This window comes from Colletotrichum scovillei, assembly GCF_011075155.1.
Source record: "Colletotrichum scovillei strain TJNH1 chromosome Unknown Contig00011, whole genome shotgun sequence".
NCBI classification, from domain to species: domain Eukaryota; kingdom Fungi; phylum Ascomycota; class Sordariomycetes; order Glomerellales; family Glomerellaceae; genus Colletotrichum; species Colletotrichum scovillei.
The window spans coordinates 1,721,173-1,737,200 of record NW_023336269.1 but is presented as its reverse complement, the minus strand read 5'-3'; the positions used below and the strand labels follow the sequence as shown (position 1 = coordinate 1,737,200).

General features: G+C 53.5%; 3 protein-coding genes across 3 annotated transcripts; 2 read left to right on the top strand and 1 right to left on the bottom strand.

Moving 5' to 3' along the window:
- Nucleotides 1-916: 916 nt before the first annotated feature.
- Nucleotides 917-2,210, bottom strand: HER10_EVM0012368 (uncharacterized protein). The gene is made up of 2 exons (XM_035481764.1): nucleotides 1,531-2,210; nucleotides 917-1,448 (listed from the first exon to the last, which is right to left on the bottom strand). Exons 1-2 carry the CDS (start codon nucleotides 2,030-2,032, stop codon nucleotides 1,135-1,137), a joined length of 816 nt encoding a protein of 271 aa, XP_035327392.1. The 5' UTR covers nucleotides 2,033-2,210; the 3' UTR covers nucleotides 917-1,134.
- A 4,062-nt stretch (nucleotides 2,211-6,272) lies between these two features.
- HER10_EVM0002774 (uncharacterized protein) lies at nucleotides 6,273-9,714 on the top strand. Its single transcript, XM_035472469.1, has 4 exons — nucleotides 6,273-6,646; nucleotides 6,707-8,394; nucleotides 8,449-8,723; nucleotides 8,779-9,714. Exons 1-4 carry the CDS (start codon nucleotides 6,447-6,449, stop codon nucleotides 9,544-9,546), a joined length of 2,931 nt encoding a protein of 976 aa, XP_035326644.1. The 5' UTR covers nucleotides 6,273-6,446; the 3' UTR covers nucleotides 9,547-9,714.
- A 2,421-nt stretch (nucleotides 9,715-12,135) lies between these two features.
- On the top strand, nucleotides 12,136-15,517 carry HER10_EVM0010111 (uncharacterized protein). The gene is made up of 2 exons (XM_035479581.1): nucleotides 12,136-14,546; nucleotides 14,601-15,517. Exons 1-2 carry the CDS (start codon nucleotides 12,788-12,790, stop codon nucleotides 15,002-15,004), a joined length of 2,163 nt encoding a protein of 720 aa, XP_035327211.1. The 5' UTR covers nucleotides 12,136-12,787; the 3' UTR covers nucleotides 15,005-15,517.
- The last annotated feature ends 511 nt before the right edge of the window (nucleotides 15,518-16,028 follow it).

The window sequence follows — 16,028 nt, the reverse complement described above, 5'->3', positions numbered from 1 at the left end:
TGGAAGTAGGTACCTTAGTTGCTCGCTCTTTCCCGATGCCGTGGCCCGTACGGATGTACTATGTATCTCTCTTGTAATGGCAAGTCCTCGTGGTCTGTAACTTCCTTGGGATTCACGCACGTCGCTGATTCAGTATCCATACCTTCCTTCAGCTTACGAAGTACCTACCTTACCCTCTCGGATTGTTCTTGCCGTCAACAACCCGAATGACGTGTGTCACGGGGATCACAGCGGGGTGAGAGTTTCTACTTTTGATTAACACGATGACTCGAGTTCTCTAGAGCAATATCAAGAAGGGAACTCAGTTTCAACCAACAATTAGCATCGACACCGGCTTATCTAGGATGTAAAGTACTACTATGAGCATCTGCCCTACAATGTAGTGTATGTACGGAGTAGGTGACATTCACCCAGGAGAGTCTCACCCCTCCAAATTGACCTCCCCCCCTCTTCTCCCCCAGATTGAGCTTCACAAGCATCCACCACCAGCAACATCCTTGCCGGGCGCGAATCACGGCTAATCCGCACCACCAGTTTGCTGCCCTTTTCTTGCTTTTACTCCCTCTATCCTTACCTGGTTATCCGTATTTGCTGTCTGTTCGCCAAGATCGCCCGCCAACGTTCAATATCTAAAGTCCGTTCGCCGCCGAAGGGGGGACTGACTGGCTGTTCACGGCTGATCAAACTATTGCCTTATCTCGTGAGTAAAATGCAACGCTGCAGAGTAAGAAGAAGACGCGAACAAGCAAGCCCGTGACAGCGCGGCATCAAACGAGGCAAGATAAGAAGAGCAGCGCCGCGCCCTGCATAATGACGTGCCGCATCATCTTCGCGAGGCCAATTAGACAAAGATTCGATGTGATAAGGTTGAATTCTCCGGGGGACAATCAATCCAAGGCCGTGTTGCCGCATCATTCTCAAAATGGCTAGCCAAGTAATACTGATGTTGACTTTTTGGTTAACCTTTCTGTTAATGCGTCTAAATGTGACCTCAAAATTTCCCCTGCTCAAATACCACGCACTCAAGTATCCGTACTCCGTACCCCAAAGATTGTATCCCTCGAGGTACCTCAGCCTTCTGGAATTCCCCAAATGCACGGCTTATCGAAAACTGCCCTAGACAAGGAACCCATACTAGACTGAGCCGGTAGCAAGCGGGGAAAGCAATGTCGTCTGCCCAATGATCCAAGACTCGGAGACGATGGAGCAGACGGCGCCTGCCGGGTTGGCGAAGCCGGCTACGGTGTACAAGCCGGGCGGGAGCGTGAGGGTGCCGTTGGCCACGGCCGACGTCGTCGGCACGGTAAACGGCGGGGCGACGGTCGTGGTGAAGCTGCTGACCGTGGTGGTGAGGCTGCCGCCCGGGCCGGTGCTGACGATGGTGCTGCCGACAGTGGTAACGCTGCCGGACGCCGTGGTGGTGCCGCCGTTGGTTCCACAAGTGGATGCTTTTTTTTGGTGTTAGTGAACATGCGTCTTACAGCCTCCACCCATACAAAACAAAAACTAAGCAGAAAGGTGGAAACATACCAACAACTGGACCGAGCTGAACGGGAGCGCAGTTCGCTGGGTACGACACGGTCGGGTCAGCAAAGGTAGCATACACCTGGCCCGCCGCGTCCTGGCAGAATCCAGCCTGGCCGCCGAAGAAAGCCGGGTTTGACCAGGTCAGCGCGCCGTTGCGGAGAGCGAAGGTGACAGTGATGCTTCCTGGCGGGCTGATGGGCCGGAGGGGAATGAAGGGCGTCCCAGGGTTCACGGAGATGACTGAATCGCCGACGACGAGCTGGCCGAGCGTGTTCAGGCTGAACTCCGCCGCCACGCCGCAGTCGCTGGTGATGGGGTTAGCGGCCGTGTTGATGAAGCCGCCGGCCGTCTGTCGCTTGCTGATGCCGTTGCCTCGCTCACGAAGGGCAGGGATCGAGGGCTGAGGGGACCCGTCGCCGCCGACGAGGTCGGGGATGGCGCTGGCGTAGGCCCCTGCTGCGTAGGATGCGGCGGCTAGGGCCGCGACTTGCTTGAGGCAAACCATTTTGATAGTGGTTGTCAGATGCCCAAGATTTACCCCTGCAAAGTGCGAAAACTTGGCGAGTCAAAGAATGGACAAGAGCAATAAAAGCACCGACTAGCTTGATATTGAACGAGTGACGAGACGAGAGTTGTGGAAAGATCGGGCACTAATCAACGATGAGGGTGTCTAAATGGCCGGGGAGGTTTCCGTATATAACATACTGTAGGTCCTGTAAGAATGGCCACGGCCATCGGTTGGAAAGTCTGATGAATGTTAAACACTTGTTCGTCAGTCTGGAATGTGTGAAATGAAGCTCGCGGCCCAACAAGGGACGGGGGATGAAAGATCCATATGGTTCACATTCCTCAACTTCACGAGTGAAGTAGCACAGCAAGAAGGGAAGCCAAGGGGAGCAACCATGTGCCAGCCCACAAGAACGAGCCGATTCTTCGAACTGCCACTGACGAAATTGCTTCCATACAATTACAAGCAGAGTCATATCTCTCCTTGACGCGTTTTTCAGTATCATACAGGCAACCAGATCAGACTCAAAGCTTCAAGCGCCAGTTATGTGTCTTTGCGGAATAGGGGAGGCTGAGACAACGGCGCTGGATAATATAAAAAGGCACGTCGTCGACCTCTGAACGTTGGAATTCAAGTATATCAGCCGCAAACAAAGTCTCGGAGGTTAGAGCAGACAGGCGGCCCGGGGCCAGGCAGGCAATCGCTCCATTTGGCATCTGGGTATTGCCCACTGTGGTCTCGGCCCGAACAGATGGAAAACACACTGAAGACTTCAGTATCAGCTGTCGAGGCAACGACCGACTGGCGGTTGATGATCTGCCTGTAGTATGCTGCTCCCTTTCTTGCGCCAAGCATACCAGGAGGGAGTCCATCATTCAGTCTGTACGACTGTTGATTTCGCATGGCACGATGTGTAACGGTTGAGCAAGAATGTGTGCAAGTCGCGATGCAGACCAGCTATTGGTCAGTGCCCGCAGCTTGCTGACTAAAGGGGCGGTAGTCAAGTATCTCTACGAAAAGTACGCATGATGAGTGACCTTAAATTACGCCTGTCAACCCCATCCTGTACGACACCGTGAACATCTACTTACACAGAGGTATCCGTACAGACGAATGCACATTTTGCCATATGGGAGCCAGCATCGTTCTGGCGGAGCTGACTAGAGAATATGTCTGCAACTGCTGACGTACTCCAGTCGATGTCGACCCCCGTCGAGGTCGATTCTGTAACCGATGCCTGCAAGCTGGAATCGACTAAAACAATATCCCCGCATCTGGGTCACCCCCTGATGGACAGCTCAAAGGCAGCTAGCCAAGCCAAGATGTTTTGGCCCGCCTCAAGTTGTGCTCTTATTCGCCCCGAGAAGTTCGCTCGAAGCTATGCGAATATGACACGACATGAAAGTGCTAGCAGAACGGACCGACGAGTCGACAGCTCCTGGTGCATCGAATTGGGCCCGCCGTAGCCGCTATACGTGATGGTTGGTTCAGAACTCTTCTGGTCCGGGGGAGAACATCTCGAACTCTCGAATCTCGACGACTCAACGGCTCGCCGTTGATGCATGTCTAAGCCCCCATCTTCTCTTTGTCGCTCTTTGGGAGTCTGATTGGATCGTGTCAGCCTGCAACATTAGCTATGCGGTTCAAAGGAACGGTCGAGGGATGCCGTGCCCCCGGCGATCCGCCCACATGCCCGATATTTGAAACAGCGGTTAAGTAGCTTTGCCGCATGTATGCTGTGCCCCCTTTGACGATCGCCCTCTCCCCGAAGCATGCCCTTCTTTTGGTCTGGAGTCTGGGCCAAACGGGGCGTCTTCGTGCAGGTTAGTGTCGTGAAGTGCCAAGAATAAGATGCTTCCTTGAAGATAGGTTGCAGCATCTACTTCATACAACATCGTCCGAAAAGGGGCCCGCTTTCCCCTAACAGATCTTCGAAACGCGCGCCCCCCCATGTCACCATTCGCTATGGAGCCCGTGACGCCGCCTGATGTCGACATCAAGTCGTCGAATTGGGGCGGGCGACGGATTGAGTCGGCGAAGCCGGCCGGGAGTTGCTCTTTTGTAGATGATAACCAAAGCGGCGGGCTCCATCCGGGATTTCCACATGGTCTTTAACCAAGACAGTGATATACGACGGTCTTGGGGGGACTTTACGGGACAGCGCAGGTTGCTAGGCTGGACTGCAGGCGTAGATCGCATGACCACGATTATCTACGATGGTGCTGGGAGGAAACGGGTTGCATCAAGACCGTCCAGTAGTGCATCAGCAATCGAACCTCAGCGAGCGGTGAGGTCAAGTTGGAGGGTGATGGTCCGTGGTCCAGACCAGTGAGCGTCGCTAGCAGACGGGCTCTACTCTGTAGAGACTTGCCGGTTGTCGACTAGGCAAGAGTCTATGAAAATGAGCGATGCCTTGGATGCAGCTAAGAGTTAGCTTTCCAGACCTCCGGTATATCCCGGAAGAGGAGCGACATGCAGGAAGTGTCTGCCGTGGTGATCGTGAACTTGGGGCTGAAGGCCGAACGATTGAACGAACTTGCAAAGCATCTGCAGTAGCCGTGCCAGGGTTGTGGCCTGCGGTATGGTTTAGCAGGCCAACCCCAGTTGTGTGGCCCAAGGAGGGGATAAATTGAACGACGGATGACAGAAGACTTGGGACGATTCCCAGCATGATGGTTTCCGACAAGAGAGTGAGGCATCATGCCATCAAAATGCCGTCCCATGAGTTTGACATGTCGAGAGTTCTTTCCCTGTGTACCTGCCTTTCGAAGATCCTGCCGTCTTCAGTCGGAAAGCAACACCTGGGAAGGTTCCGTCCAAGGGGCGCATTGCTGCTTTCCTTTCTTCACTGCCATGACACTCCCACGACAGCCCCGTGCCTGCCGTTGAGGGCTTGCAGTGGGTAAGGAAGCTTCAGGAAAGAAACTTTACGAAAAAAGAAAAAAAAGAAAAAAAAACAATATTCAGAGAGTTCGGCTTTCACTTGATCCCGTCTTTCCCGCGAACTCAATTTTCTTCCGACACTTGGCAGAAAGAGTCTGCAGGGACAACAACTTAACGCAAAGTCATATCGCCATCCCAAAAACATGTGTACGGCGTTTACCTACAGCTACACGATACTGCCAACCGACATTGAGTACTCTCATCGCTACCTCTCTGAGGCGAAGACATCACGCAGTTGCTTACTCCATCTCTTCTGTCATTCCGCGGAGGATTGGTTGCGCCGGCATTCCATCCCTCTCGTGGCTGAACTCCGTGTTCATCAGCACAGCTCAATGTGCAAAGCCACTGCGGCACAGCCTACGATGTCATCTCTCGACTAGTACGGATAGCCCAGGACTTTCGGCCTGCCTCGTATCGGGCCCGGGTTTTGGAGGCTCCGAAAGCCTCAGCTTGCTGCATTCCGCCAATGCTACCACCAGTACGGAGTATCGGTTCTCTGGCCAATCGTCTATGCAAGTGCACCGCAAGGCGGATAGCAAGGCATTCTACTCCGTACGCTTCAAGACTGCGTTTCCTACACCAATCGCGGCTCGCCATCTAGTCATCGGCTGTGTGCCTTGCTGCCTCTGCGCAGCTATCAACACCGTGGTTGGCTAGATGCAGAGCGTTGCCAGCTATTGTTTTGATCTCAAGATACTACCAGACTGAGAAGGGGGATTGTGCCGTCTACCTCATTTCTGGTCGCAAGTGTTAAGAGTCCTATGAGGCTACTATCTAGAAACAGAGAAAGAAGAGGCCAAGCCGAGCCTATCCGTGCTCATGACCAGGAGACCAAGACGATTTATTGATTCGAAATCTATTTATTGAAGGAACAATTGAAAGGTTCCGTGTTGACTCGAAAGCGAACCTTCCAAGACACAGGATGGCACGATCATACAAAGTAAGGTAATTCGCTAACATGCGCAGCCAAAATCTCACTCCGCCCTGTGACCCTCTGGTCCTCTCACCTTGAAGCCTCGGAGGCCTGCCACCCTGCCTGCTTACCTCACCGTGCCGTCCACTCTACAGAGTAGGGAGTACGGATACGCGGTATGGCATTGGATGGCACCCGACCCGCACTGAATGTCTCTTCCCCCTCTCTGACGCTCTTTGGCGGGACGGTCTGACCAAAGTTCGCTCCGCAGCACGCACAGCATCTGCCGGTGGCCCGGGAGGAGACCACCTTTTTCAGCCAGTCCCGACCCGCAGCTCAAGTCCTAGGGATGCTACCAAGTCCTGAGAGTCCTACGAGCCTACGACACCGACCAACCTTGATACAATCTTGCAGGCTTCATCCACCTCATCCTATGGACAAATAAAACCAAAATGGGTGGCGGATCAGTCTCGACCCGTCTTTGATCGTTGCTTTCCTTGCAATTTTGTCTTTAGACTTCCACCTGTCCGTCCTTGGGAGCACCTTGGGCGCACTATGGAGTCCAAGACTTCGCTGTCACCCTTCGGGGATGACCGCCGTTCGCTGAATCAGAGCCCTTCACCTTCAGCCCTACGAGCTCTCACCTCGTCCCGCCTCAGTTTCGGCCGCTCACGACGAGACTCTTGCTCCACGAATTCGACTTCAGCCTCTTCGGCCCGCTCCTCTATTGACTCAACCACCTCGCCATCATGCGTGTAAGTCTGGTTTGCTTTCTTTGTAGCCGCGTAGATCCTGGGCTGAGATAAGAATCGCAGTACTCGTACAGTAAACCCAGACCAATGCGCTCTGCACAGGTTCATAGTATGGGCCGCCGTCCAGCGCAATAAGTCTCAAAAGATGACGGCCACTGACCGTCTCGAATGTCCAATGCTTCGCTGTCGGAAGAGGTTTCCAGATCACGCCGCTATGCTGGAGCATCTCTACGAATGCCCTCAGCTTGGCACTGGCGAGTATTGGTGCTATGAGTGTAGCAAGGCCGAGAAGTTCACCGATGGAAACTGCAAACGATGCCTCGGCCATCCTGGAAAGAGACGCAAGATCATGAGCGCCGCTAAAAACTTCTTCTCATCTCTGGGGCATAAATCAAGAAATAACCAGAGAATTCCCGACTTCCGCCTGGACAACGTATCCGAAGTCGCCATAGCACCACCTCCGAGTTACGACGACTCCTTGCACATCCGACCACATCAAGTTGAGCTTTCTTCGTCGTCGGAGATCTTGGAGATTGACTCGGTCGAGGTCCCCTGGCCTTTACCCTCGAACGCGAACCACAACATTATGGTTGCTCAACCTCACGTATCTACGGGCATGGTTCCGGCAAATCTTCAGCACCCAAACTCAATTCTGCCCGATCCCTGGTTCGCGCAGAACAATTTGGACATCGGCGAGAACATCATGGGCAAAGCCGACCGGCCATTGTTGGCCCTCGATACTGACGTTTTTAGCCACCCCCGCAAACAACTGCAGCCTACGACAAGAACTAAGAATCTATCGCCAAGCAATTCACTGAGATCAAACGCGAGCACCGATACAACTGCTAGCTACCTTATTTCTCCCGCATCTGCCTATAGTGGCGCATGGACAACTACCGAGACAAATATCACATCACCGACCTCTGACAGCGGCTCCGGCGGATATCTCTCCAGAGGATGTTCTAATGCGAGTCGATACTCAAATAACAGCGTGGAGCCATACAACTTCATTTCGGAGCTTCCGGCAGATGACATTCTACTGCAACCTTTTCCTATGACTCTTTCGGCCGTTGATTTCGACCAGCCGACATCCTCATTGGAGATTCCAGCCGCCGTTAGCCCAATATCCGAAGCCGCCGATGTTCCTGCTCAGCGAACATTAGACATTCGTGCGCTCGACAAACTATCGGAAGAGGCTTTGTTTGATCATGTTGTCGACGCCAAATCGCTCGTCGGATCGGCGTGGGATACCCTCAAGACTCACATCAGCTCCTCCCTGGAAAAGCTGCAGCATGTCTCATATAGTGCTCTCGTAGCACAGCTGAAAGATCTCTCGCCGCAACAAGTAGCAGACAGGGCCCTCGCTACGTTGAAGGGCATGTCTGAGGGTAGACATCCTGCTACCAGCATCGATATCCTTTGCTTCGTTCATCTCATCTACTCCATCTCGCTCGTCGTCCACGAAGATGGTGCTCGGGACCACTCCAAGGAGCTATTCGCTCAAACATCTCTGTACGGCAATGTGCTCCCTGATTGGGAGCAATCAGATTATCTTCGAGTGGCATCAGCGATCTGGCAGCCCTTGGATCTATCTGCCGGGGAACTGGATGGCGTCCTATCAAGAAAATACGGGGGTGAAGTTTCTCGGTCGTCGAGCAAAAAGGGCAAAGAACGGGGTCCTGGTCTATCGACATGTCAGCATGAACCTGGACAGGATAAACTGTTGGAGGTGGCGATGTTCTTCCTAGATGGTACGTATACACTGGCTTTTGAGCTGGTTGACAACTGCTTACCCTAGAATACAGAGTTGGACTATGCTGTTCTGTCCAGCGGGCAACCCGAGTCGGACGAAGTCTTGACCTCGCTACTTTGGGCACAGCATTGGCGATACAATACCAATCGGGCACCATTGAACGGTGCACTGTCTGCAAGCTTCAAAGGACTTCGTAGCAAACTCAACCAAGACTTCCCTCACGCCGATGGTCTGAGTTCAAAGTTGAAGCGTATTCAGAAGCGCATCAACGATGGCAATATTTGGTGCGCCAGGCAAGCAGAGATAGAGCTCATGCAAGCCGGTAAAGTAAGTATCAAGTAACAGAGGAGCTCTTACCGTACTATGCTAACGTCATGAGAAGGGGTCCATGGTGTTGTCGAACTACTTTAATCATTATGTCCCGACGGTCAGGGCGCAGTCAGAGGTCCTCTACGCCAATCCAGGGACTGTCTCACGGATAAGCTATTACACATACGCTATCAATCTGGTGGAGTCTATCATTCGCGGTATTTGCACAAAGGAGAGGCTGGAGAAGGCCGCTCAGGGCCCTTCCAAGATGACGAGCGAAGCGGCCCTCGATGATTTCATGAATCTGACAACGACCTTGGGCGACACAACTTGGGGTGATGTCCAGACCACGACGACCGACGCGCCGCTTATCACGTCGTCCATGCCTGATATTGATATTTACATGGATGTAGATAGCAATGGCTTGTCGGATCAGTTGAAGATGTTCTTTGAGGACGGTGGAGTTCCAGCAGCGCCTGCCTTCCGGACGCCACCATCCATGACACAGCCCAACAACGCACCTGACAAGTCTGGGGCCAAAGTCCAGGAAGATATACCTTCGAGCTCAGCACCAAAGACAGAGGCTGAGGCCAACGAGAAGTGTGAGATCTGTGGATATCGGCCAAAGGGCCACCCTCAGTGGTTCAAGGGAAGCATGGCAAAGCACAAGAAAATGCAACACTCGACGGCGCCGCCAAAGATTTACAAGTGTCCGTTTCCGGGCTGCACAAGCCAGTACAAGAACCGACTAGACAATCTCAAGCAGCACCAGCAAGACAAGAACCACTTTGTGGACGGGGAAACCGAGAGGAGACCGAGCAAGAGGAAGAAGAGAGACTAGCGAGTTTTTGAGGCCGGATTCCTTGGACAGTGATCCGCACGATAGAATGGGGTTTGATTTCTGGAGTTAGCTGGATGGATGTAAAGATACCACATGAGCGAACAGATGGGTTCTTTGTTGCTCTTTTTTTGGTTGCGTCTGGCAAGACACTGTATTCTATACCCTCAGTTTCGGACTAATGGCATCCGATGACGGAAAGCGATTATGACATTACAACATGATTATTCATATTGAAAACACCGGTCAATGATTCCAACTTTTGGTTGCGTGGCCCTCTCGATGACCACAATTACATGCTCCACCACTGTCACTTCCCTGTGAGGATTATTTTACTCAGAGTCAAGCCCAACTGTTGAGTTGCTTCCTCGATTTCCGTGTTTTACGATTTTGGATAAAGCTGCTATAAACCGGCTCGGCGGATTGCTTTGGAGGTAAGCTCAGATGAGCAGCATATTCCACGTGCTATCGCAATATTCTATTGCATTAAATGGAGCAATTCGAATATAAGCGATAGAGCCGATTCAATGGAGTAAGATTTGAGGCTCCGGCATTACCTTAGTACAGCAACTTATCAATGGAGTTGGTTTGTAGCTCTGTACTATTTAAGGGTCCCGGCTTGATACGGAGTTAACTCGAAAATTACATATATGCTGGCACACGCTGGATGGTAATTATGTAGAGAGATGTTCGCCGAGGGTGGGCTTTTCCTGGTCACCTTTGGTCAACCTAAAATCGAACAAATCTGACAACAGATAAAACTGATTTGTCAGTGATTGTTGACATTAAATATGCCACATTGCTGACGAATTTCTTGTCGAATACAGGAAACGCAGTATATGAAAGTATGGCTTCTACCCAACAATTACCACACACCCGGCAACCTGAGCTTTAGCAGCTTTTGGCATACGTAGTAGAGCTCATCCACCTCGGTGAGATCGGTGTAGGCAATATGAAAACACGCCACTCTTTTGATAGCCCAGCCTGGGGCAGGGATCGGACCTGGTAGGTACATCGTTGGGACTGGCGGAGGTAGGACCCCCCCCCCCCCACTAGAAAAGCACCGCGAAAAGCACAGACAGGCCACCCAGTTCACTCACTGTCTGGTCTCGATTTTGTATCATTTGCGCAGGTGCCGGGGGTGGGTTGTAGGGCTGATTTGCGGGCTTCCAGGGGGAGCTTGGTGCTGTAGCGAGCCGTCGAAACCCCCGTAAATGCATGGGGTGCGGGACGGGATAGTGTTTTCGTAAGGGACGGGAGGTACGGATACCTTGGGTAGGATTAGGTACGAGATGCGAGCTTCCTCTCTTATTTGTACGTTGCGTGGCCATGAAGAAGGCAACAGCGTTCCTACATAGTCCGCTTTTTGATGGCTCGAAGTAAAAGGCATGATATGCAGGACCTAGAGTTATTCTTCTCGACTCGTACTGTTCAGAGATTCGGGGTTGTGGAAGGGGACCTGAACAGAGCAGTTGGAGGGGGCGTGGGCGTGTGGTCTGGCCGAGGTCCCCTGGAGCCCTGGTAGGAGCTTGTACCTGCAAAAAAGGTGGTACAAGCGCAATCTGGATACCTGAGGTGTGCGGTGATGGTCCAATAGGTGAGGTACCTTAGGTAGGTACCTATGGGTGGCTTATCTAATCAGCTATGTCGCTAAGGAGTGCGAATAGAAAAAAGCAAGTCCATCCCGTCAAGTCGTGTCCAGCGCATCGCAGCGCAGCACGCCTCAGCTGTCAGATCAGAGAGGTGTCGAGCCAGCGCAAAATGACTTTTGGAGCCTCAAGTGACACTTTTTTTCCCACCCACTCGGACACTCCCGTCATCTTGCAATTTTTCCAGTCTCACGCCTCTGTTCGGGGACGTGGGTAAACGCCAGGAGCTGTCACCCTCCTTTTGTTCCTACGTGCACCTGGATGCCGTAGCGGATGGAGTACCTACCTGTACGGAGTGGTCAAGATCAATCAATCTTTTGAGCCTCAATTGTAGATGTGCACCACTGTGGATTCCTATCCCATCCCGCGTCTGCGCTTTGAACCGGCTGAACGCGCGCAAGTTCTTTAATCCGATATTCTGCTGCTCTCGTGTTCACCCTTGACGAAACACGTTGCCTTTCTGGCTCTGTTATTGTTTTTTTTCCTTTTCCCCTCTCTCTCACACGCGCTGATGAGCGCCAGCACTGCCAGGCAGGCGGTTAAAAAAAGAAGTCGGCGCAGCCAACAATGAGGGAAAAAGAAAAAGGGGGGCCGCTCTGTCCGTTCTTGATGACATCACCGCTGGGCTTATAGTCACGTGTTACGTGTCACTCCAGCCAATGCCAGCTGGCCCAAAGCCTCCAAGGGGGGCAAAAGGGGGGGGGGGGTCTCCCCCTCGAGTCTTGACTCCTCAGGCTCCGATCCCGATCCTAACCCTTCAGGCTTCAGGTCCTTCCCTTGAGTTTGGCCGTCGCCGCCCCGTCCCTTTCCTCTCTTTGATGCGCGCCCGCCCAAAAAAAAATAGTTCGGGTGCACCTTGAGGAAACCTGAGAGGGCCCGCGCCACAGAAAATTTCTCCCGGTCGCCTTTCAGCTTTACCTTACCTTAGGCTTCCCCTGTCTCCCCTCCTGGTCCTCACTGTTCTTTCCCATCGCCCTTTGGCTTTCTGTGTGCTTTGCTGCTGCCACCAGTGCTCTCTGGCCTTCTCCCGCCAGTCCTTTCTGACTTGACACGGTCCTCGGTGTCAAGTCCCAAGTCCCAAGTCCAAGTCCACGTCCCTTCCCCCCCCAATCCGCCCAGGTCTCTTCCATGTCCGCCGCCCTTCTCTTCCTCGCACACCACCCTTCACACCTCGCATGTTTGCTCTCCCCCTTCTTTTCTGTGCACACCTCCCAGAACCCACACACACTCCACGCCTCTCCCTCCCCCCAATCCCATTATCGACACCCCCAGACCACATTCAAGGGTTCGTTTGTTGCATCCTTTTGAGCATCTCTGGGATTCGGGTTACGATAGCGGAGGCTCAACGACTTTGAGCCAACGACTCCGACGTCCAAAGTCGAAAACTCCACGCGACTGTCCACCCGTTGATTCTGACGATACCCTCGCCAGACACGTTCTCCCCCGAAGCCTCGCCTCGCCTCGGCGGGTGAACGACTCCCCCCTCACCCTCACACACACGCACACGTCCGACCTCACGCTCCTTCTTTTTCGCCCTCCTCGCCTCCCTCCCTCATCTCCATCCAAGGTGTCGACCACCCTTCCCTCGGCACACAATGTCGAGTCTGGGGCAGTCGGGAAATAGCCATCCAGGCCTCGCCTTTCCCCAGCCAGGTAGCCTTCGACGAAGTCACGGCGGCCCAGGCGGCTTCCCGCCCCTGCAACACGCGAATCCTGCCCAAAAGCCATCGCCAGGCCCTCATAACGCGTCCCCTTATCAACAACAAGCATACACGCCTCAGCAGCCGCCCCAGGCTCAATATCCTCATCACCTCTTCCAGACACCGACGCCCGTCAATGGCAACGTCAACGGAGCCTCGCGTCCCCCGAGCCACGTCCCCAATGCCGCCGCCCTGGGAGCACGCCAGAGGGGGCCGCCCCAGAGGCAGCAGATGGGCCAAGGCGGCCCCAATCTGTTCCTCCCTCTAGGCAACCAACATGGCCTCGGTCAGCAACAAGGACTCGGTCAACAACAGAGCTTGGGTCAACAGCAGGGCCTGGGAGGTCAACAAAACCTCAGCCATCAACAGGCCCTTGGTCAGCAGCAAGGCTTGGGACAACATCAAGGCCTCGGTCAGCAGTCTGCCCTCAGCCAGCAAGGCCTCGGCCAGCAGCAGGGCTTGAGCCATCAGCAAAGCCTGGGTCAACAGCAGGGACTCGGCCAGCAGCAAGGTCTGGGTCAGCATAATCAACATCAGCAGCACCAGCAGCAGCACCAGGCACATCAACAACACCAACAGCACCAGCAGCAACATCACCAGCAACAACATCAACAGCACCAACAGAGCCTGAGTCAACAGCAGACCCTAGCGCAGCAGCAACAGCAACACCAGCAGACTCTTAGCCAGCAACAAAAGCTGAGCCAGCAGCACAGTCTCCATCAGCAGCAACAGCAGCAGCAGCAGCAGCAACAACAGCAACAACAGGCGCAACAACAAGCCCAGCAGCAGGCTCAGCAACAAGCCCAACAGCAGGCTCAACAGCAGGCTCAGCAGCAAGCTCAGCAACAAGCCCAGCAACAGGCTCAGCAGCAGGCTCAACAACAGCAGGCTCAGCAGCAGCAGCAGCAGATCAAGTCTGAGCCGATCGTGCCGCAGCATACCCCTCAAGCCCAGACTCTATCACAGCCCACGCCTCCCACAGTTCAACAGCAGCTGCCGCAGGTTACCCAGGTCCAGCAGGTGCCTCAGCAAGTGCAGCAAGTTCAACAGGCCCAACAAGTCCCCCAGGCTTCTCCAGTCCAGCAGCAGGTTCAGCAGCCTGCCCAGGCCCGACCCGAGACGCCTGCCCAGGCTAGCGATCACCATGGGGAGAGTATGGAGGTTGATGCATCCCTAGCCGAGGGTGATGATTCCCTTGAGCCAAAGATGATTGATGGGGCGCCATTCGTTCCTCGGACGCCAATGGGAGAGATGATGTCTGCTCCTCCCGAGGGAGGCAGCTTCCCAACCTTGGAGGCGGTGCATAAGAGCGTTCTCGCATACTGCACGTCAGTCGGTTACGCAATTGTCATTGGCCGCTCCAAGAAGACAGTTCCTGGGCTCAAAAAGGTTCTGTTCGTGTGTGACCGGGCAGGCAAGCCTCCGAGTCGCGTCAGCCCCGAATTCCGCAAGCGCAAGACGTCATCGCGTAAATGCGACTGCCAATTCGGCTTCTTTGCCATCGAGCAGCGTACCCAGTGGACGATTCGATACCGACCGGATCCTCAGCATCTGCAACACAACCACGGCCCTAGCGAAAGCCCGCTCCTCCACCCAGCAGCTCGCAAGCTAGACAGCAAGATGGTGGCCGCCGTCAAAGCTCTCAAGGAGAATGGTGAGCCGGCAAAGACAACACCACGAGAAAGAGCAGCCGCTGACTCTTCGACAGGGGTTAGTGTGAACGAGACACTGGAGATACTGCAAGGCGAAAATCCTCACGTTCCCCTCCTCCCTCGCGACATCTACAATGCCAGAGCGGCAATCAATCGCAACCCGCAAAAGGTGGCTACGGGATTGGCAGAGAACAGACCGGCTATATATAGCAAACCACACCCCACGGCAGAAGAGAGGATTCGGGCAGATCTCCGAAAGGAACTCGCCAAGGCACGCGAGGATTTTGACAAGTACAAGGAGGACAAACAAAAAGAGGTGGACGAGTTGAAGAAGAAGCTGGTGGAAAAGGACCAGATCATTGAAAGGTTTGAAATGTTTATCGACATTTGCAATCAACGGGTCATGGTTCAACGGGAGAGGCTCGGCGGCCCAGAAGGGTCTGGCAACAACGGCACGTAGCGTACGGCCGTGGACGGACAGGATTCGGCAGAGGGTATCCTTGCATGACGGATCGGGATCGGGGAACTGGTTTGAGAAGGGGCTTGTACGATGCTTTCCTTTCTGCGTCGCGGAAGCATGGCCGTCGGTATGCCGAAAGTGCAAGGCAGGATGGAAACAGGTGTTTGAACGGGGCGGAGTCGATTATTGGTTGTGTTCTGAGGTCGGTCCCATTAGAGGCTGGGGTCATCAGGCAGTTTTTTGTCCTTTGTTATTTTCTTTCTGTTTATCTGGAAGTCCGGGGTTGCATTGGGTGGGATTCAACCAGCAAACTATCGCGAACATGACTGAAGCAAGCATTCGACTTTTGACCATGTTACTTGATGCAACTTTACGTGACATTGACAGGCTGCGGGAAATCGCGTCGGGAACGTCAAATATTTGTAAAGACGGAGACTACAGTGTGATACTCCGAAGACCATACGGATATGTGAAAGCCAGCTTGACCGCGGCAAGTAGCAATCAGAAGGGAACGCAACGTGGGATATCAATGTGGCAATGAACGAAATCTTGAGGTCAAATATCGAACAAAGTAAAGTGAGAGGTGAAGTAGTGGTAAGGTAGTGGGGCAAGGGCGCGCGCGGGCTGGGCGGGAAGCTGCAGCTCAAGCTCGAGCTATCCAGGGGTCGCTGCTAATTAAGAGGCGATTTTAAGAGTAATTTTGGATCCCAAGGATAGCGGGCGTGGGCGTTGGATGTGGCAGATTGGATGGCCATTTTCGTACTGGTAACCATTCAAACGGGCCAGGGGGTTCTAGTGGTAGGTAGTCAGGTGATGGCGATTTATGAAGAGAACAGGAGCAGAAGACCATCTCATTTTCATCATGCTGCTCTCGATCTTTGAGTCAGAAGTATTTTGACGATGGGCATTCTGTTAGTTGTAGGTCAGGTACCTCTAGGTATTTAGACGCGTCGTTGGCTGCATTACCTAAGACATGCGCATGTGAAGAAAGAACAGCTGTTGTTTCTGAGGTACAGATATGCAA